We start from the raw sequence: 22,379 nt of genomic DNA, 5'->3' as shown, positions 1-22,379 counted from the left end.
TGCACTATTGCTGTATGAAATAATGGAAGTTGACTTTCTTTTTTCCCCCTGTTGGTTTTTTTTTTTTTGAGAACCTTTACAAAGTTGGAGGGTACTGAGCAGGTACAGGCTGACTGAAAGGAACAAATGACTTTATACCATTGTGGCTGCTGCTTCCTAGAAATGTGGGATTCTCACTTACTTTGGCATTTGATTGTTCTGGAGAGGGAATGAATATCACTGCCACCAATTCCAGAGGCTTCCAGTAAGCCCTCCGTGTGTAAGGAGAGTCTTAGGGTCCTCTTGATTCCTCCTCTTTGATGTCAGTACTTTTCCTCTCTTTTCCTTTCTCCCTGCAGTTCACCAGAAGTTATCTGCTTTCTCTCAGCAAGAGCTACATCTTTTGCTGCAGTGGCACCGAAGTGCAGCTGAGAGTAGTGCTCTGAGCAGTCCAGGTTGGCCATGTTGCACTATAGCAGGTGGGAGAATGTTCTGTACATGTACTTCACCATCAGGAAAGCCTCATTAAAAGGGAGGCTTTGCTTTGTGTTTCTGGTGATCTTTCCAATTGTCTGTGTCTTCCCTTTCTTTCTCTCAGTTCCCTTTATGGAAAACAGGATTTCAGTTTTGTGGGTGCTTAGCTAATTTTTTTCCCTCTCCCTCTATTCCAGCCATAAAGTGGTTTTTTCCCCCTTTTTTCAGTTTTTGAAACTTAACATTGTAATTAAAGAATCAATTTTAACTGATGAAGCACGGTGGTTTTCATTTATAAACATTAATACAATGCCTTAGATACATGCATAGCTTTGAGCAACACTTAAGCCTACTTGAAGCAGTGGCAATTGCTGAAAGGTAACAAGGCCAAGAAGGCAGCTGAGGGATTTCTTGAGAACCATTTATTTCAATGAAAATGAAGGAATAGCATAGACTACACAAAATTTTTTTCTGTAACCTGTAAGATTCACATTCAACAAAAATATACCTACCTCACTTAACATTTTTTGAAGGGTCTGTTGAATTTAGTCCTTTAATAAATTGGGGACTCAGTTGTGAATGTAAATTACTACTATCTCATTTAAAGTTTACATGATTTGTTGGACCAGGTAACTTGCAATGGAGTGTTAGTCACCTCATTCTGCCCAAAGTTTAGAATTGTGTTCTACAAAGAACTCCTTTTTATGCAACTTTGGATGACAACTGCAATTATTAATAATGAGTGGTTTCTTCGGTGTGGGGTATCTGAGGTTTTTATGTCAGAGTTTCTAAGTACTAGTAGAGGTGCTTGAATCCTTGACCAGTCATCATATCAATAGTTTTTTGAAATTAACATTGCCCTAAGTCAGAAAGCATGGTCCAGCTTTGGTAGAAAGACTGTAGAGTGCATTCATGGATTAGAGGCTTAAAGGAATCAAAGGGACATAAATGACCTGTACTAGATGTCTGAGGAGCACAAAGCTCCCAGTGAAAGTTGGTGGACATTGTTTACTGCTTCTGTTAAAGGAAACTGCAAAAACTATAGTTTCAGCATTTTAGGATTAGTTCCTGCAAATGCAGTAAGGACATCTTACAAAAATTGTGTGACACTGGACTTTTACTTTCCTCATTAAAGGTGAGCCATGTCTTTCCATTCTGGACGAGGATGTCCCCGTGGTCAAGGGGGACCAGGAGCAAGAACTTCAACACAGACCTATCGCCCTCAGAACCTACGGCAGCTTCACCCACAGCAGCCCTCCATACAGTACCAGTATGACCAGCAAACTGCCCCTCCAACAACCTATTCAAACCCTCCAGCCACTGGTTACATGCCTCCCAGGCCAGACTTTGTGCCCTATCCTCCTCCAGTGCCCCCTTCCACACAAAATCCCATCAGCCAGTGTCCCATGAGGCCACCATTTCCGAACCATCAGATGAGGCAGAGCTTCCCAGTGCCTCCATGTTTCCCTCCCGCTCCGCCACCAGTGCCAAATCCTAGCAACACCCCTGTGCCAGGAACTCCTGCTGGACAAAGCACCTTTCCATACATGATGCCTCCTCCCACAGTACCACACCCTCCTCCCCCACCAGTCATGCCACAGCAGGTCAACTACCAGCCTGTGTACTCCACGGGATACTCCCAGCAGTCGTTCCCACCACCTAACTTCAACAGCTATCAGCACAACTCTGGCTCCTTCCAGAGCAGCACTGCCAACAGCAGTGGTGGCAGCAGCCATTTTCGGCACACAGGTCAGTACCAGGGAGAGAAGCCTCAAAGTGATCGGCGGTCTCCAGACAGGAGCAAGCACTATGATGAGCACCGACATCGTGAACACGGTCACATCCACGGGGACAGGCATCGGTCTGCTAACCATGGGGATCGTCGGGATCGAGGCCGGAGTCCAGATAGGAGGAGGCAGGAGAGCAGTCGGCACCGGACAGATTATGACAGAGGAAGGATATCACCTCATCACAGAAGTTACGAGCGAAACAGGTAACTTGAGGTATTTTCTGCCTGCAGGGGGAGAGATGTCATTGTTGCCTCATAGTATTTGTTTGCATCAACATTCTTCCCTCACCCTTGTTTTTCCCTCTAGCTCAGGAGGTAGCCAGTACTCAGGTCTGATGGAAAGACCTGCCTGTGTGATTCTGTTCTGGGTGAAGACCTCAGCAAACCAGCCTGTGATCTCGAGAGAGGACTGAAGTGAACATTACCATAAACCTGTTAAAGGAAGTGGGACAGTTGTAGGCTGTGTCGACATCATTCAGATGGATGAGTGTGCACTGCTTATTGTGGGATTTATCATGAAGTTTCTTTCCCACAATAGATCCACAGTTGGGTGGACTAACAAGTTGTCAGCTGTTATCAGAGTATGAAAACTGCCTGTGTGATCTTTCCTGCCTAATGTATACAATAATTTCATAGAATCATTTAGCTTGGAAAACATCCTTAGGGTCATCAAGTCCAACCCTTTACTAATGCTGCCAACTCCACCACTTAACTGTGTTGCTAAGTGCCACATCTACATCTCTTTTAAATGCCTTCAGGGCTGGTGATACCACCACTTCCCTGGGAAGCGTGTTCCAGTGCTCAACAACCCTTTCAGTGGAGAAATTTTTCCTAATATCCAAATGAAATCTCTCCTGCTGCAACTTGAGGTTGTTTCCTTTCATTGTCACTTGTTACTTGGGAGAAGAGACTGACCCCCACCTTTCTGCAACTTACTGTCAGGTAGTTGTAGAGAGCAGTAAGATCCTCCCTGAGCCTCCTTTTCTTCAGGCTAAACAACCCCACCTCCCTCAGCCACTTGTCATATGACTTGTGCTCCACACCCTTCACCAGCTCTGTTGCCCTGCTCTGAACATGCTGCAGCTCCTCAATGTCTTTCTTGTAGTGAGAGGCCCAAACTGAACACAGAACTCAAGATGTGGCATCACCAGTGCCGAGTACGGGGGGATAGTCACTGCCCCAGTCCTGCTGGCCATACTATTTATAATACAAACCAGGATGCCATTGGCCTTCTTGGCCACCTGGGCACACTGCTGGCTCATATTCAGCTGGCTGTGACCAACATCCTCATCTCCTGTTCCACTGGGCAGCTTTCCAGCCACTCTTCCTCAAGCCTTGAGTTAATTTAAAGCTCTTTTGCCCCAAAAGTATGTTTGTGTTATCAAATACTTTATGCATATGTGCAAGCTGAGTCTTGTAGATGAGAGTCATAGTTTTGGCATCATGCAGATTGTCTGTATCTGTCCATTTTTTTGTGTATGTTGGCTGTAAAGAAGAGAGGGCTTGCCTCAAACACTTGCGTGACTGCTGTGCTTACAAAGCTATTGTGCATGGGATGAGTTTTTTTGTCCCTTTCTTGAGGCTTTCGGAATGGTTAAAGATGCAGTATCTTACCCTTTTCCATTCATAACCGGAGAAGAGGAAGATGGTAACAAATCCTGTGGTGAATTCATAGCAGTTGCCTCTGCATGGTATGAATTAACTGTCATATTGAGATAGATGGCTTTATGACAAAGGCAGAGGAGATGGATAGGTGACTGTCCTTTGCAAATTTCTTGGACGTCAGCATCAGGAATATCTGCGTTTTTAGCAGTCAGCATGTGGATATCATTTTTCGTAACGTGATCTCAGGCTGCTTTAGTGCACATTTCAGGTATGGAACGTATGAAATTCCAGATTTCTCATTTAACTTACTTTTCGTACTTTCTAAGGGAGCGGGAGAGAGAGAGGCATAGGCACCGTGACAGCAGAAGATCACCATCACCAGACAGATCCTACAAAAAAGATTACAAGAGAGCAGGAAGGTAAGGGAGGTTGCATATGGTCTCTTGAGTATTTGAGGCTCTGTGCATCCACTCGTGTGGTTTTGTGTATGCATATGTGCCTGCTTTTAAACTCAGAAAACCTGAGTGTCTTAAATATATAACCATCTATTTATACATGCAAATGTCAGCTATCTCAAGACCTTGTAGAGATAGAAACAGGATTTATCTCTGGAGAGAGACTTTCACTGCTGTTTCCTAAAGACTTCCTCTTACATCTCTTTCCAGTCTGTAAAATACCATAATTATTTAAAGTCATTCTATCTTTAGATTATCTTTTAGGGGTTTTTCTTGGTGCTCCTTCTGAATGCTGGATAGCTGAAATCAGCGCAACATTATTGGTTTTATAGGTAGAGGAGATGAAAAAAATAGTAGGTATTTTTCCTAATTCATCTTTTGAAAGCATTACTCTTGCAATACATAAGGACTGTCACAAATTGTGTTGTTCACAGGGATGCAGAGTGTTAGAGTAACAGAAGTGTGGCTTCTGTATAATCCTTCTAATAAAACCCCAAGTCTTTTGTCATGCAAATATTTTGTGGGCTATGTATTAAAAGTTCTTACTGTAACTTTTAGTTGTGAGTGATGTGACTTTTAGTTTTTACTGATGAGTTTCTAACTTTGGAACAAAATTAAAATAAATTGACCTAGAACATTAGTAAGTATTTTAATCTAAGATAGCATATATATTTTCATATATATTATTATTATTATATATTATTCTTGAGTAAGATTTAAAATAAAAAAGCACTTTGAATTTTAAGTAATTTTTATAGTACATCAGAACTACAAAGTGCTCTTCTACTCTTTATGGTGCAAGTTAAAAGCAGGAAAGGCAACTGGATTTTGCTGCAACTTGTATGATAGAATGATCTACTGATCTGAAGCAAACTGTTTTTCATTATAAAACTGTCACTGTTAAAATAATAAAGAGAATTGCTTTTGCTTGCTTTCTCCCATTAAGCCGATCTCCAAGCAGAGAGAGAAAGAGACCGCGATGGGAGGAGGACAGAGAAAGGTGGTCTGAGAACCAGAGCTCCAGCAAAGAGAAAAGTTATACTGCTGTCAAAGACAAAGAATCAGAGGAGAATGCATCTGAAAAAAATGAAGAGGAAGACGAGGAGTTACTTAAGCCAGTGTGGGTTCGCTGCACCCATTCTGAAAGCTATTATTCCAATGACCCCATGGATCAAGTGGTATGTTTGTGAGAACTTTAAAATTACTGTACACGGTCCGTTATTGATTATTTGATTACTTGTTTAATATGAACCCTTCATCAGGATCGTGTTTTATGTAATTTGATTTTTCTCTTCCCCCAATCATCTCAGTCTTTTAACCCTATTAGGGGCTTTATATGTTGGTGCTATTCTCTATTTTCATCAGTTTCTTCTGTCTGTTAGCATTCAGATTAGTGGTACATGGAACAGGGCTACATTTTTCCTACTTTCTCCAGGAGGGAAAGATTTTTTTTTCCCCATTGTACCTGTGTTTGAGCAAAGATACCTCAAGCACCATGTATTCCCACAATCTTGGAGAAATGTTATACTAGCAAAGGAGGTAATTTCCCTGCTAGTTCACCTAGTGAAGCAATGTAATGGTATGCTAAAACCTTAATAGGTATTTCCATGTTTCGTTGAACTACATAGATCTGTCTTCCCCCCTCCTTGCTTTTCTTCAGAAATGCTGCTACATGTTGTGTTCATGTGCTATTTCAACACTGTATTGTTTTGTTTTGTTGTTGCTCTGATTTTTTTTATTGACAGGGGGACTCTACTGTGGTAGGAACAAGCAAGCTCCGAGATCTGTATGAAAAATTTGATGAGGAGTTAGGAAAGCGACAGGCAAAGGCCAAAGCAGCCAGGCCACCATGGGAGCCACCAAAGACCAAGCTGGATGAAGATTTAGGTAGGCTGAAATGATGACAAAGCTCAGGAGAAACGGAATAATCTCTAGTTAACCTGTTTTGGTAGTTGTGTGTATTTAATAATGTTGGTAGGTTAATCTGTGTTTTTAAAATCTCTCCTTTGTGTTGTGCATCCATGGGAATTTTATTGTAGCTTTTGACTGAAGTAGAGCTAGATTCTTTGCCCAGAAAGCTTAGGGGAAAATGGAGAGTATCCAGCACTACTGTATGCTGGTTTCTTCCATGGCATAAAAGCACCCTGATCATGATCAGATAGTCCAGAGAATGGTACATGAGAGGCTTTGAGGAGCTCCTGGTCTTATATTTCTAAAAACTAAGAAAGAGTAGTGGTGATAAACTCATAGGTCTGCTTTTTATGTCACCGAATCTTTCTTCTGGATTGTACTTTTGTTGTGCAGCTCTCCTTACTATTATCAGACTTACGCATCTGTTTACATAACATACTTTATCTGCATTGTCATGTGCCACCCGTATGGATCATCTTGCAGTGAAATACATCTGCTAGCAGCATCATTTATTGGGGAAATAGTGGTTGAATTAGCGGGACATAGATTTTTATATCAATTTGTCTACTCAGAAGTCAGTGAAAGCTATTTTTCTTATTTAGTTTTGTGAGAATTGTTAGCTCTTCCTTTCATACTTTCAGCATTTCAGTGTTTCATAGTGTTTTTAGTCAGTTGCTTTAGTTCAGGAAATTCGTAGACACAGTAATTTAGATACTCTGTTGGACTTGCTTCTTAACTGATGCTTTGTGTTTGCCGGATGAGCTGCTTCAGACTCTCATATCTCAGCTTAGTAACTCTTTAGAATTTTTTATATGTAATTTTTAAAGTTGAAATACCGACATAATGGCATAGTTAAATACATGCTGATGGTGTAAAAGGATACAGTCAAGATGAGAAAAAATAAACACTGATGAAATAAAATGTGAATTCACTTTTGTAAAGAAAACCATTTTTTTAACTTTTTTTGAACAGAAAATTTGCATATATTTGAATTCATTCAAGAAACACTAGAAAAGTTAACTGTAGGGGGTTTTAGGAGGTGTTTTTTCATGTAGATGAATCAAGTACAAAACTGCTAACTTCAACATACCTACATAAAGCCCTCACTTTCTCAGATCTCTGCAGGAAGAAAGCCTGCTGCTCCAGGCTAAAATGGATGATTGGGCCAAGAGCAATTTCTTTGTGTTTCTTTTTCCAGTATTTTTGGAGGACCTGAAAGCTCTGTGTCTTCACTGGTCCCCTGGGATGACTCGGTGTTTGTGCCAGCTTCTCCTACAGTCGTGCTTCTGTAGTTTGTCTTATTTTGTACTTCAGTAAATGCTGTCTCTGTTCTGCCTCGTGTTAGCAGTAATTGTGTATTGTAGTGAGATAGCAATGCGCTCCAGGAACACTTTTAGATCATGAGAGGCTGATCACGGAAGAAATTCTTTACTGTGAGGGTGGTGAGGCACTGGAACAGGCTGCCCACAGAACTTGTGAATGTCCCATCCCTGGCAGTGTTCAAGCCCAGCTTGAGTGGGACATTGAGCAAGCTGATCTAGTGGGAGCTGTCCCTGCCCATGGCAGAGGGTTTGGAACTAGATGATCTTTAAGGTCCCTTCCAACCCAAATCATTCTATGACTGTGATTTCAGTATGTGAAATCCAGAAGTTCTGCGTTGGTCTTTCAGAACTCCAGCTTAGTCTCACAGGTCCTGTGCTCATTTTGCACCTGAAATTAGACTTAAACAATAACCAGTTGTATATCAGAGAACTTTTAACATTGAAGTCTTTGTGAATATTTGTAGTGATACACGCATGCACACATTTAGAGAAAACTCAATTTCACCTGAGTGTATCTGACCATACATTCCAAGGACATATTTTAATAACACTTTGTGCCAAATTATGAACTGTATAAAAATGCATCTTAAAAAAAAAAAGAAGGGAAATATTTTACTAGTGGTATTCTCTCATTTTTTCTCTCTCCTTTTTCTTTTAACTAAGGAGAGTCTTGTATTCAGTAAGTACGGGTATTTTAAACTGTAGTTTCACAGTATATCAAAGCACTAACTGAAATCATATATTTTTTCTTAAGTCAAAACTTAGAAATGGAAGAAATGTTGTGTTTTATTGCAAGAATAATAAACCTTTCTTGCATCCTAGTATATACGTTGGCTATGAAAGCATTTATTTAAATTATTTAAATTCCAGGTTTTCTTCTTGCCTGTGGTTTCTAATATGTGTTAATGGATTTATTAGAAAGAATTGATTTTGAAAAATGAGTCTGACAGTACATATTCTGTAATAATTCTATACATATGTGTTGTTTCAAAAACACTTAAACAGACAATATCCTGCTACAGACAGGACCATTTTTAGGTAAAATGAAACTAGACATAAGCATTTTGCTCATAGCAAGAAGAATTAACTTCTAAACAAGAGGTTCTGCTTAGCTTGTGCTAGTGACCTTATGTGTGTTTGTTTCTCTTTTTTCTTTCTCTTTTTTCTTTTTTTTTTTTGTATGTGCTTTTTTTAACTTTACAGTAATACTTGTGTTGGTTATAGCTCTAAAATCTTTAACATCAAGTAATTGAAATTGGTTTTCTGTGACTGATCAGTGGTGCTCCTGGGCAGCCAAACAACATTCTCTCATGTGTGCAAACAGGTGCTCTTCTTATAGGTATTTAATATCTACAGCATTTTTTGTCATTTTTAATTAAAAATGGAGTTGCTGTCTGTCTTTTTCTTAGTGCGAGTGTCATGCACAACTTTAACTTTGAGTATGCCACAGTTAGATATGTCATGTTAGAGAGTGCATTGCTACAGAGAAGAGGGAGAGTGCATTGCTACAGAGAAGGGAGCATGTGTAAGTGTTTTTCAGCTGTCTTTATTTCTACTGTGTGAACCAGAGAGCTCCAGTGAGTCAGAGTGTGACTCTGAAGATGACAGCAGCTGCTCTAGCAGTTCGGATTCGGATGTTATTGACGTCATTGCAGAAATTAAGCGTAAAAAAGCACACCCTGATCGTCTCCATGAAGAACTGTGGTACAACGATCCAGGGCAGGTACGGTGAGAGGAGAAAGTGCTGTGTGTCCAAAAGTCATTCTCCCCAAAGACCAAAAATTCTGCCTTGTTGTCAAACATGCCAGGTGGCATCTATTTCAGAATGCTTTCTTTACCCCCTTTTCCCTTTTCTCTCTCATCTTCAAAGCACTTCACTTCTGATTTCAAGAGTATGGTTCCAGCTAATTAATCATGGGGATTATTCAGTTGGAATCATGTCTGACAGCGTTAATAAAGCCTGAATTGCTAACAGTGTGCTAATGTTGTCCTCTTAGCCCTGAGATAAAGGTATACAAATGAATTCTGTGATGGAGAAAAGGCAACATGTTTATGTCCTTTATAAATTCACCTTAAAGTTCTCAGCTTGTAATGATAAATAATGTTTTAAATATGCAGTTAATGGTTCTAATTTCTTGTGTAGCGGTTCTTTTGTAATTGCGTGGAGATTGTAGTTCTCGTTAAACGTAATTGCTGAGCTCATGAAGCGTTGTTTTGAACATTGCACAGAAGACTAGCTTTTGTTTGCAAATTCACCATCTTCATCTTTCTTAGATAAATATTTTACAGTCTATTCTCTCCTTGTCAAGTGGCATCTCAGTAAATTTATTTTTCTGGCACTTTGTATGATGCATGAGTTTAGTGTGCAACAAATCATAATGTGAAGAGATACTGCAATGCATATTGCCACTGTGGTAATTCAAAGGTCTGTTGAATATTCTATTACAGATTCGTATTTGTGCTTCTAGTTAAAAAAAAAAAAATTGATTGAGCATAGCTAGCTATTTTTATTTGTATGGAAAACAAAAGTAGCGAACTGTTTAGATATTTAACTATAAAAATGGCGTAGCTCTTGGGCACACTTCAAAGTACTGTTCTAAGCAGAATATTAGCTAAAAAAAAAGTGAAATAACTGTACAATGAATAGATTCAGGAATGTTTAGTATATGAGTTTCCTGCTCAAAAACTCTTTCCCAAAAACTTTCTTGAGATTACCTCTTCATCTTTCTTGAAAGGGCTGAAATTGGATCATGGTGAGCTTGTCGGTGCTTTATTACTTCTAGAGTAGATTTTATTTGAAAACATTTGAAATTTGCATAGGTATTTATCTAGTATGCCAAAATGCTTTCTAGCTACGACAAAATAAAACAGGAATGCACTGACTTGTACGAGTACTCTGTCTGGCATAGAACTAGATATGTAGGATGCATCTTGCCAACCCTTCAATCTGAGAAGTTTGTTTGTCATTTTGGATAATCTCCAGCAATGCTGCCAGTTGCCAGAAAATAAATTGTTAAATCCAATGCTACCACAGTGGCCTTTTCGTTGCAAGCATTATCTGCTTGTTTTTGCTGCCCTGTCGGTCAGAGAAAGTTAGAAGGCATTGCCTGTGTAAATTTGTGATCTTTCACCATCATTTTATCATCACTTCATGATTACTCTTCTGTGGTTTTTTTCCATGAGCAGTGTCATGAGGGACAAGGTATATATGTATCTGACTTGCTTCTCAAGTCCTGGACCTTACAAGTACTTCATATATCTCTCAACTTTGGTCTGTGCATTTAATATAACAGAGGCAATATTAAATATTAAATATTATTTCTTATTCTAAGAAATAAGGATGAGATTTTTGAAAATAAGTGATGATCATTTAAATAGCCTCTGTAGGCCCTTAGTTTTGGAGGACTGATGAGCAATTAACTGTTGACTGCATTTTTCACTCTCTTCTCTTTTGTGGCTGTCTAAGCCAATGAGGAAGTATGCTTTTACCTGTAAGCGTGCTTCACTTTCTTTGAGCCTGTACTTTCCTCAAGGGTCTCAGAGTGCAGGGAAAAAAAAGTGTGAACAACAAGCTCTCATGTCACTGCATTGTTAAGAATGTGTGACTTAAGGTGTCGAAGTAAAGTGCCCTGCTTCTTACATTCCTTTGTACATACCAGTCTTAAGAAACTAAACTGAGGTGAACATTCAGAGAATTAACATCAGAACTAAAAACTTCTGTCCCTATCCTAACTGCTTAAAACTAACATTAGCAGCAGTTCGGTGGTTCTTGCTTCCTGTGGTGTCTTCACATTGTATCTGTTGTGTGATGATGTTATTTAGCCCCACCATGGGTGATATTTATGTTTTCAGACTGCTTGTAAAAGTATGAAAAGTTCTGCGGTTTTTGTATTGCATTGCAGGGTTATTGGCTTTTTTTTCCCCTAAGTTGAAAAAAGTTCATGTTCTTAGATTCAAACTTGGATTAAAACCTGGGGTTGGGAACTTAATTTGTTTCTCTGGTTTGGTTCTTGGCATCTTTCATTGTATTTCTGCAGCGAACATAATGTTAAAAGCAGAAAGCTTTAGGGTGTTGCAGTATTTGATAGTATGCATTGATCTTGGTCATAAAAGCAAAAAGAAAGACACTAGCTTTATAATATGTGCATTGGCTCTTTTTGGTATAGCTACTTGATGCACCCATATCGAATACTGAAGTGGTATTTTTCCCCCTTTTTCTTTTTTACTGATCTGTTCACAGTTTGGATTTGAAGTGTTCCCATTAGTTCTGTAAAGTACCCTCTGCCTTGTCCCATGGCAGAGGGCTTAAATGGAAATGGATTTTCAGTCAGTGAGTTTAGTGGAACTGTTTCAGTGTTGGGATTTCAGCATGTAAATATTGGCACATGCATGTTTAGGACCTGAATTTTATTTTAGACAGGCAGTGTGCTGTTTGTATGTATAGGAAATGGAAAAGATGTATGTGATAGCAGAGAGGTAGAATTCTGCTGAAAGTGTTGGTTTCCATCTTGTGCTTCTGAAACAGTGATAAAGTTCTAATGCTATTGTGCAGTTCTCTTACATTAGTCTATACTGTTTTCAGTTTTATTGGCTTAAGAACATCCATTTAATCTAAGCATGACAGGCTTTTAGAAGCATGAGCACTCTGGGCATTAAAACCAACATACTTTTCCAAAACCACTTTCAAGAAAACAGAATCCTATTTTGTTTTTGACAGATGAATGATGGACCTTTGTGCAAGTGCAGTGCTAAAGCTCGACGAACGGGAATAAGACATGGCATTTATCCTGGTGAAGAGGTATTAGTAATTCTAAGAATTGCAATTATGAATACAAACTTACTGCTGTAAATTCCTAATTGGGTTGATTTGAGTTTTTTCCTCATGATTTACAGGCTAAGTAAAAAACTCCTGTGCAACTTTAAATCACTTAGTTGTGTAACCTCATATTTAAAATGCAATACTGGTAATGAAATCCACCTGAAAACTAGGGAAAACTTTTGCCTGTGTTTGTTTAGTTCTATGTTTGGGGTTTTTTTAAGTTTCTGAAACACAATTGCTTTAATAAAAAAGATCTTGTGATTTAAGTTCTACTATCTTGAGATATATGAGTAGGTTGTGAAGGGCCTACTTTGTGAAGTGATTACTTTAAAAGGAAAACTAAATAATAATTCTGCTGTTGAAAGGAGCACAAAGATTGTCAGGAGGTGTTCTTGCCTTAGCATGTAGATTTTACAATTTATTGTTGTACATTTTCTTGAAGCATTTATTTTTTAGTAGGCCTTCTTACATATATTTACTGAAACAGTCTTTTATTTCTCTGCAGCTAAAGGAGTTATGCATGTTTCTGTGAAATTATCGAGTTTGGAAAAATGGCTTTGGTCTGAAGCTTACTAGAAATCACTGTAGTTCAGGATCAGTTCCTCAACTCATTATCTCTAGTGTGTTTCTTAGAGAGAAGGAGGGATAAAAGGAGGAGAAAAAAAAATAAAAAATATATTTGAATATATATATATAAAAATAAAACTTGTTGCATGAAGGCAGCTGCTCGCTGGAGCAAGGCCATCGGGGAATCTGAGGTTTCAGAAAATCTCCAGGGTATAGTGATTTTTACACTGTCCTGCAGAAGAAACTGCCTAGCTTTAAACTAGCTGGTGTGTAACTGTTGTTTTGCAGCAGTGAGAAGCTTACTTTGGGGTTGAACAGCCTGTGTAATCACCCTACTTACTGGATGGGTTTTTCCAAGTGTCCAGAGCAGCCTAGTGGTATAACTGTGTTGCCACTGCCATCAGGCTAACTTTTGTAGCACTGTTTAGAGTAGTACCCTGCTCACTGCAATGGTTTTGTTTTTTTTTTTCCTATGCAGACAGATGTATTCTGAACAGGCTGGTGGCAGCCTCCAAACTGCAACAAAATGGATGTAGGGCATATGAAAAATGGTTTTTGTCTGACTGTTGAGGAGTTTTAGGTCTTTACACAGAACTGCTGCAGAAAAAGTCAGGAAACAAGAATCCTGGGTGTCTGGTGTTGCACCAGAGTGCATGGAGAGCTGGCTACCTTTGTACCTTATAGTCAGGCATGACAACCTGGGAAACAGAGGGGGGTTACTGGAGCTGCCTCTGTGGTGATAGAGTAGTCCCTTCTCTTCAGGTCTCAGATTTGCCCCAAGCAGATGAGTTGATACCTGTCTGTTTTGATAATGTAGCTTAAGACCTTACCATGTGAAGTCCAGGTTCCTCTGTAAACTTTTAAAAATATGTTTCCTGCAACAAATTTGTACAGAAGAGGAAATTAGCCTGGCTTGTAAACAACTAACTGCGGTGTGTAAGAAAGGTGGAGAGTCAAATGGAAAATGAAAAAAATACAGCAATATTTTTCACCTTTTTTTGCCTTTGAGTAGCATTAAAAGTATTTCTGAAAGTGAAAGTGTAGATAAGGCCACACTTTCCCTCTCCCCAGAACGATTAATTATGACTACCTGCTTTTATTTAATTTTTCCTAATTCATATTTCATGGCTATTAGAAATGCTTTATTCTCTCTTTTAATCTAAATTTGCCTTGACTCTACATATAGTTCTACTTATCTCTTTCTTTAAGCCCATTAAACCGTGTCGCCCCATGACCAATAATGCTGGAAGACTATACCACTACCGAATTACTGTGTCGCCTCCCACAAACTTCTTAGTAAGTACTTCATAAATAATTCTAACTAGGACTCTAATTTTGTTTTCAGTGACAAAAGTAGTACTACTTCTTGCTTACTCTGTGGTGGTTTTGTTTGCTTTTTTAAGACAGACAGACCTACTGTTATTGAGTACGATGACCATGAATATATCTTTGAAGGGTTCTCAATGTTTGCACATGCTCCACTAACAAACGTAAGTATGTTCATTGCTACGTCTTGGGGTTTGTTTAGAAGGTATGCTATTTCTGCCCTGAAGCCAAACTTCTCTAAAACAATAATACATGTACGTTACGAACATCTTGCCAGCACTGTGGACAGGAGAAAGACAGTTCTGCTAGTGAGTCTCAGGTTTTGTCTTGACTAATTGTGGTAAGCAGCATCTTCAAACTGTGACCACAAAGAAACCTTCTTCAAAGATGAAAAAAAAGGGAATTAGATGTTTGTCTTGCTAGTTAGTTGAATGAACTTCTCAGAGTACTTATTGGATGAAACTGATATAAACCTGTAAGTTTATCCTGAAGTTCTTATGTGGTGTTGCTTTAAAACCACATTTTAAGACAGTATAGCTAACAGAATTGGCAGTGTGCTAAAAACATCTTGCTTTCAGACCACTGTATCAATCTGACTTGTTGTGTCACCAACAACAAATTCACTTCCAAATATACAAGTGAGAAGATACAGGTTTACTGAGGTTTACGGGTTTATTTTTGCTTCTGAAGAAAATTTCATTTCCAGTAGATGGCAATATTTAACCTTCCTTTACCATCCCTCCTGTCAGCATTGCGTTATTACCGAGGTGGAGGTTAGAACTGGTGCTTCCTTTGCACATGCTTGTGTCCCTGTCTCTTTGCACGATCCTCCAGAGTAGGTGTTTTAGTAAGTGCCCTTTTCAGTAGACAGTAATACCTTTGCATACAAAATTGTATTAACTATATATTTGATGCTGTATAGTTCTTCATGCTGAATTTCTATTTTCCTTCCAGATTCCTCTGTGTAAAGTAATCAGATTTAACATTGACTATACAATTCATTTTATTGAGGAGATGATGCCTGAGGTAAGAAGGATAATTAGTCTAAAAGTCAGAGTGGGTTAAGAATTGTTGATGTGCTTAATGGATTAAACTCTTCAGTATCCCATCTTTTGAAGTCTCTAAGAGACTGATTGAGTTCTGAGTTAATGGCTGAAGAGGAACTTGCACTCACAGGTACTAGTGCAAATCCATCTACCTAGCCTATCATATATCAAAATCAAATAGTAAGAAGTGCTTATATCCGTAGGTTCCTTTCATTTTAAGTTATATACAATATATGTCAGGTACTCTTATTTGTAAGCTGAGGTAGGTATTAGCCTTCTCTTACGGATGACAAAAATAAGGCATATGTGGAGGTACCTGTTCACCAGGAACACATAAGTCAGTGGCAGAGCTGAAACTTAATTGTAAGTTTGAAGCTCTGAAGATTGCTTATCAGTACTTAATATAAGCTGTTGCCAAAACAAATTTCCTGTGGATACAAACAAAGCACATTCAGTTCATAATCTGTTTATGGTGGGTTTTTCTATCACAAAATAATCCCTGGTGAAGCCAGTTTGTGAAGTAAATTGCTACTGTGGAACAGCGTGTGCAGGTACAGAAACACCCCTGCATATTAACTACAAAGATAGGATCGGTGTTTAATTTAGTCACATATATTTGCATTTTTCTTTCTAGTTATCTCTTTTTCTGTTGCTCAGCAGCATCTGAATATATGCAACAGCCCTGAAATTCCTCAGAAAGAATAATGTGATCAAAGCAATTCATTTCTTGTTGGGGAATCTGCCGTGTTGTTTGCAAATCTTGATCTGAAACAACAAATGGCCAGCAAGCGAAATAGGGAAGTGACCATTTTGGGGACTTCTGGTCAAATGGCTACAGTGTTATTCACAGACCATCTGTATTGATGATTTCTTGTGAGAGAGATTGTGGTGTTGGGTTTGAAATTTGTGGCTGATATTATACATGCACAATTTATATCAACCCAGCCTGACTTCGTTTGTTCAGGAAGGTTTATAAGTTCCTTCACTGGACTAGCCTACTTGATGAAAAGAATGTTTTTTTTAGCCCTTTCGTCTTTTTATCTCCTCTTCTGTTGGCTGTTGAGGTCATAATCCTCAATTTGTGTTGCACTGATATGTTGCTATGGAAGTGGTAATGATACCACAGGTGGTGATTTATAAACTTTTAATATGAGTATGTAGGAAAAATGAATTATGAAAAAGATACTTCTCGATAATATGTCATCTGCTTAGCTTGCTCAGGTGAAAATGGTTTTAGTGCTTGGCACATTATTGCAGATTCATAACTTCTGCCTCAAGTGTTGATTTGAGCATTCAGTAAAGAGTCTTCAATACCATTCTTTCTTGACAATGCTTTCTGAAGAGACCACTGTGCTATGTTACAGTAGATGATCACAGAGATATCAATACTGTTTCCAAAACCCAGTATCTAATGGTTGGCAAATATGAAGACACTGGGGTTTTTTATTGTTCTATTTATACATGAGTGGCATTATTTGTATTACAGTATTATATAATTATAATTTTGGTTTATTACTTTGTTTTTCCAGAATTTTTGTGTGAGAGGTCTTGAGCTGTTCTCTTCATACCTATTCAAAGATATTTTGGAGCTGTATGACTGGAATCTTAAAGGTAACTTTGCCTTTGAAAGGGTCCTCAAAATAGTAATGTAAATGCAGTTTTATGTGAGAGGGACAAACACTTTATTGTTCAGGAAGATGAAATATATTAGAGTTCAATAGTGTGAACTCTTTAGCAATGAAAATGCACAAACTTGGCTCTGTATTCTCACAGATAAACTAAATTTCTGCTTTAATCCAAAACTGTTCTTTTTAATCAAACAGTAAATATTACGGTACATTTAATATTTCAGAGTATCATAGGCATGGTGTTTTGAAAGCCAAAGTGTCAAGTCAACTCTTCTCTTATTTTTACAAGCTAACAAACAAGTTACTCATACCATATTTCTCTACAGTCAACTTACAAAGCAGTGTCATACAGACAGCTGTGGAGGGATAACGTATCATTAGAGCTGAATGTTTTTTGACTTGACAAGATGAAAATACTTGTTTCTGTGAAGACTGCAGCAAAGGAGAATTTCATGGATGATACTTCCCATGGTCTTAAAGAAAAAGGAATGTATCAAAGGAATTATATTTCAGTATCTGTAGGTCTTAGTGTCTTGACTTTGTGGAGATGCACTCTACATTCACTGCAGTTAAGCAGAGGAGTACTCAGGTTTAATACATTTTGTGTAGTCTTTGGTGTGATGCTAAATATATTCTAATATCAGGTTATCAGGTTGTCTTTCATATCACTAGGTACTTACTGGTTTAGTTTTTGTTTTTATGTAAAGCTTTATGTGATGAATAGGAAATGAAAAATACCCACACAAAATAGTACCATGGAAATTTTCTTTGTTTTTGTAAACAAAAACCACTCTGCTAATTGGGAGGAGCTAATAAACCAGTGCTTCTATCTGTAAGGCTTAAGTGAAATAATTAATTGATTATATAAACCAGTCTTTTTGTATTACTGTTTTACATAAAAGTACTGGGGGTTTTGTTTGGTTCTTTTTATTTTGAAATTATTGTAGATTTCTTTTAAATTGTTCATGTGAAAGCTTTCACTGCAAGTTCTCTCTGTTCCTTTCTGCTGTGCGTTTCGTTACATTTCGAATTGCGACTTGGGCCTTATCAGATGTAATCACCATTCAGTGATTTCGTTTGCAGCAAAGTTGCTCTTTTTCTTCTTTGGCAAATATGTTGCTGTTCATAAATTTTCTGTATTTTTTTTCATATTTAAGGTCCTTCACTTGAAAATGATTCTGTTTCCTGTCCCAGATATCACTTCATGCCACGATTCGTGAGATTTCTTCCAGGTAATGTTTGTATTATATAGCTTTATAGAAATTAGATTTAAAAAACCTTCCAAAAAAATCCCCTGAAAAAAACCTCTACCAAAAAAAACCCTTATTGCAAGTCCCACGGTTCAGTCAGCGCAGAGATCTGCTGCTTCTACCTGAAGTCTTTAGTGCAATACTCCCGGGCACATGGCCTGATTCTTGGGTATGGTCCTGTGCAGGGCTGGGAATTGGACTGCATGATCCTTGTGGGTCCCTTCCAGCTCACCATATTCTGCGATTCTGTGCTTGCTGGCAGTGTGGATGGTTTACTCAGAACTGGAATTCAGATGGGCAGGCTAAGTCTCGCTTCCAGCTTTCATTTCTGTTGTCATTTTAGGCAGTGCTGGGTCATCTTTGTCCTGCTCTGTGGTGGAGCTGTGGCATTTGAGGAGTGCTGTTACCTGATCTCACCTATTTCATGTCCCCTGTCCTCTTCAGGGTGTGATTATGTTAAAAATCTTGATGTGCAATTTTGAGGGTCAGCACGATTGGCACCCCTGAGCACATGTTTTTCTCATTGTTTCTTTATCTTAATGCAAGCTGAGACCTTGTAGCAAATCGTGAAAGACAAAACCCACTGTTCCAATACAATTCAACCCAGCCTGCCATCCAATGACGAGCTTCAGTGTGGAGCTCATTTTGAGTGAACAGCTTTTGTAGACATGTAACACATCCTAAGATACTAGGACAGACTTTCAGTTGATGTAAATGTCACGGCTCCATTGAAAATGTGTCCTGCTGTGGTCCTGCCAGCGATTACTCCAGAAGGGTTGCGTGGACAGAAGGATGTGTTTCAGCTGCTGGACTGAGGGTGCACATGAAACATGGAACAATATTCATCAAGAGGGCTGTGGCCTGGAGGTGCTCTGTGCTCTGTGCTTTGAAACTTAGTTGGGATATTAATTATAGCTGCAGCAAAATGAGGTTTGGCTCGTTACCATAGAGAGTACTGATGGTTAGATGACTGTATTTCTAATTGTTGTTCCTTCCTGGATACACAGCACTGTTCAATCAGAAGCAGAGCTCTGAGGCTTGCTAGCAAACATTGATTTGGTTTTGCTGAAGCAATTTACAAAATAAGCTATCAAGCCACATGTGGCTGATTAACTTGACCTCATCAAAAGATGAGAACAAGTTTGACCTGCCTGGTTTGTGTAGCTTGAGGGTGTTTTCCTGTTCAGGGTTTTTATATTCTGATTCTTCTTTTTTTATTTTAATTTAGAAGTCAGCTCTTTCTGTGCTGTTGGATAGTTTAGTGACAGAGAGAGATAAGTCTCTATAACATGTTATTCCTGTGTGCTGCTTCTTCTTTAAGGTTCCTAGCCTTCTAACTCTTTTTAAAAATGTCTTTTTTCTGATATTTCTGCATATATAGTTGCCTTTTAGCATCTTTTTGACAGGTATTTTTTAATCAAGTTTTCATTTTTTATTGATTATTTTTTTTGAGATATCCTTGGAGATTTTTAATTTTTAGATAGTGGGAATCTATTTTCTTCAGGTATGTTTCCAGAACATATCTTATGTCTAATCAAAGAATATGTTGGTGCATCAGATCTCCACACATCCATCAGCTGTCTCTGTAAAGATAGAAATGAATTGCTGATATCCTATCCCCTCTACTTTTCTTTCTTTCTTTCTTTCTTTCTTATTTTTCCAACATGGTCTAAAAATAATGAGGTTGGGGATGTCAGGTTTTCTGTGTGGATTTACTTAGAGACAGGCCTTGGGGGGTAGCTCTGAGCTTCGAGCTAGACGTACCAGGTGTACTGAGTGTCAGAGATGCATAGCATGTGGAATAGTTGCTGTATTGTATTCATTGTCATAGGTTTTTATGTTGATAAATATAGTCGGAGAGTAAAAGACTGAAAAAACACATTGGAGGTCCCAAGTACTGCATGTTCTGACCCAGAAAGGGTCTCCAGCTTTGACGATCTATAGCAACCCGTACCTTTCTGTAGATGTCTTCAGAGGGTAAGGATACACTTTTATTTTAATGATTGTTGGATGTGGGCTACCTCTTGCATAACAGTATAATCTAGTTTGTTGACAAAGAAAAACAAGTCTAGTAAATGGAGTCCCCCTTTAATTTGAAGGAAAATTTTGCAAAAATCCCTGTAGCTATTTAGAAGTATTTTCTATTTCCAGTGAGGCTTGTGGTATATTTTCCCCATTTAAGATTCCCTCTTGGAGTTTAAGTGAGTTGACTGTTCTAAGAGGTCAGGTTATACCATTCCCTTTCATCTTTTCTCTATGATAGTGCTGTAGTCCCAGCTGAAGTAAGAGAAGTGCTTGTTCCTTCGCGTGTCTTGTAGAGGACGTCATCTTACACAGCGCTGCTGTTATGCAGCAGTTCTGCAAGGATTTTCCAGTGTACCTGGCATCATATTCCTTGTGCTGTGGCATCATCCCCCATATTGCTCTAAGGCTTCAGCATTACTTTTTTTGTGAGTGTAGTGATAGAAAGAATATACTCAATGGCAGGACCAGAGTGTTTCTACTTCCTGAGGAACTAAATCAGCGTTCATACTCTGTGGGGATGAAACTTGAAGATTCCTCCATACCTACAGATTAATACCCTGTTATTGAAGGAGGGAATTGGAGAGATGTATGTCAAGATTAAAGCATTTTAGTAACATGTAGTATCTTTTTACTCGTGTGAGCGGACATACTGAAGTTGAATAGTCGTGTCTTCTGAGTGGTGGTGATCTGTCAGAACCATCACTTGTTATTGCTGTTTGCATATTCACATCTGTAGCTGGCAACCTGAAGCCAGTCAGATTATACTGTCTTCTTTTGTTACAAGCAACCTCTGCTGTGCATTTTTCCTGAAGTCTCAGAAGTATTTAGCAATTTTCACATGCCCTTGATTCATTTAGTGACAGGAGACAGCATGAGGCTCTTTAGCCTTCATTACTGCAGTTACAGCATGTAAGCAGTACAGATGATTTTAAAGTGCAGGCATAGCTTTCTACATTCATCCAGAAGTATCCCGTAAAATTTTGAGTGTCTTAAAAAAAGCTGCATAATGCCTAAGGGCTTTTTAACTACTGTTGTAAAAAGAATGATAAAATCGTGAAAAGGAAGATATAACTGGACAACGTAACTGATTGTTCTGCCTACTCACTTTAAAGTTTTGTCAAGCAAGTTAGAAACTTTAGCTTTACAGTACAATAAAACTGTTACTCTCGCTACCATTACTGTTACTGCTTTAGTTTAGCCAAGTGTTTATGCATGTGCGGTATTCATCAATAAAACATTTGCCATCATATTTGTCAGATAGCTTAAGCATTTTGCATTTTATTTTGCTCATACAAATAATTTGTGTTCTGCATATTGTGGCTTATGGTCATGCTTCTAGAGTGGATCTCTGAAATGTATTTTATTTATTTATGGTTTTAAGATGGAGGAAAAGAAGTACTGTCAATGCATCAGATTCTTCTGTACTTGTTACGATGCAGTAAAGCTCTGGTGCCTGAAGAGGAGATTGCCAACATGCTTCAGTGGGAAGAACTGGAATGGCAGAAATATGCAGAAGAATGCAAAGGGATGATTGTTACCAGCCCTGGCATGGTAAAGCGAATAATTGTCATTTATGAACAATTCAATGACATGTACATGTCTTGTTTCAGACAGTTTGTGTTACAGGCTAAATTGAAAAGGGAAAAGATGACCAGTGGCAGTTGCAGATTGCTGTGGGAACAGCTTATTGACTTGTTCCAACCCTGAGAAGACTTATACCCTCTGCTGCTCTACTGAAGGGTGGATTTCCAGAGGGGTGCTTTTTCAATGTGCATGTTAAAAGGAATGGCCATATTTTATGTGTGTAAAACTTTCCTATTTTCTCAGGCAGTCTTTATGTTCGTGGTTTCGTTCTCTTTTCCCTGACACAGGACCACAGAAATAATAACTATTTACTATTTACTTTCCTCTTTCTCTTTTGACCCCCTATTGACAGTTCTATTTAATATGTGCTGTTCAAATAATGCCCTGAATATGGAAGAAGAGTTTTTCTGCCTACGTAGTTTTTTCAACATTGTTTCTGTGTTGCTCTCTCTCACACTGAGGAATTTTGTGTACATTAATTAATGCATGTATTAATTTTCAGTGCATAGTTTGAAACCCCTATGGCCTTATTATTTTTGGAACAATTAGTATTTTAAAGCATGTGTTCTCTGAATACAACTCCTTTCAAATCTGGTGTT

General features: G+C 38.5%; 1 protein-coding gene across 2 annotated transcripts in view; it reads left to right on the top strand.

Annotated features, from left to right (window-relative positions):
- The window catches only part of DROSHA (drosha ribonuclease III), a 70,742-nt gene that overhangs the window by 1,343 nt on the left and 47,020 nt on the right, over window positions 1–22,379 (top strand). The window contains exons 2-14 of one of the 2 annotated variants that reach the window (XM_017809363.1): window positions 339–458; window positions 1,589–2,446; window positions 4,174–4,266; window positions 5,249–5,480; window positions 6,048–6,189; window positions 9,104–9,258; window positions 12,253–12,333; window positions 14,131–14,217; window positions 14,325–14,411; window positions 15,202–15,273; window positions 16,823–16,904; window positions 18,079–18,153; window positions 21,578–21,747. In XM_017809363.1, coding sequence (XP_017664852.1) covers window positions 1,596–2,446; window positions 4,174–4,266; window positions 5,249–5,480; window positions 6,048–6,189; window positions 9,104–9,258; window positions 12,253–12,333; window positions 14,131–14,217; window positions 14,325–14,411; window positions 15,202–15,273; window positions 16,823–16,904; window positions 18,079–18,153; window positions 21,578–21,747 — 2,127 coding nt within the window. In that variant the 5' untranslated portion in view covers window positions 339–458; window positions 1,589–1,595. The remainder of the gene's footprint in view (window positions 1–338; window positions 459–1,588; window positions 2,447–4,173; window positions 4,267–5,248; window positions 5,481–6,047; window positions 6,190–9,103; window positions 9,259–12,252; window positions 12,334–14,130; window positions 14,218–14,324; window positions 14,412–15,201; window positions 15,274–16,822; window positions 16,905–18,078; window positions 18,154–21,577; window positions 21,748–22,379) is intronic. The other variant, XM_017809364.1, reaches the window with a different exon arrangement.

Source organism: Lepidothrix coronata, unplaced genomic scaffold (assembly GCF_001604755.1).
Source record: "Lepidothrix coronata isolate B3197 unplaced genomic scaffold, Lepidothrix_coronata-1.0 Scaffold26, whole genome shotgun sequence".
Classification (NCBI taxonomy): domain Eukaryota; kingdom Metazoa; phylum Chordata; class Aves; order Passeriformes; family Pipridae; genus Lepidothrix; species Lepidothrix coronata.
Note: the sequence above shows the minus strand (reverse complement) of the source record. Positions and strands in the feature narration are given on the sequence as shown.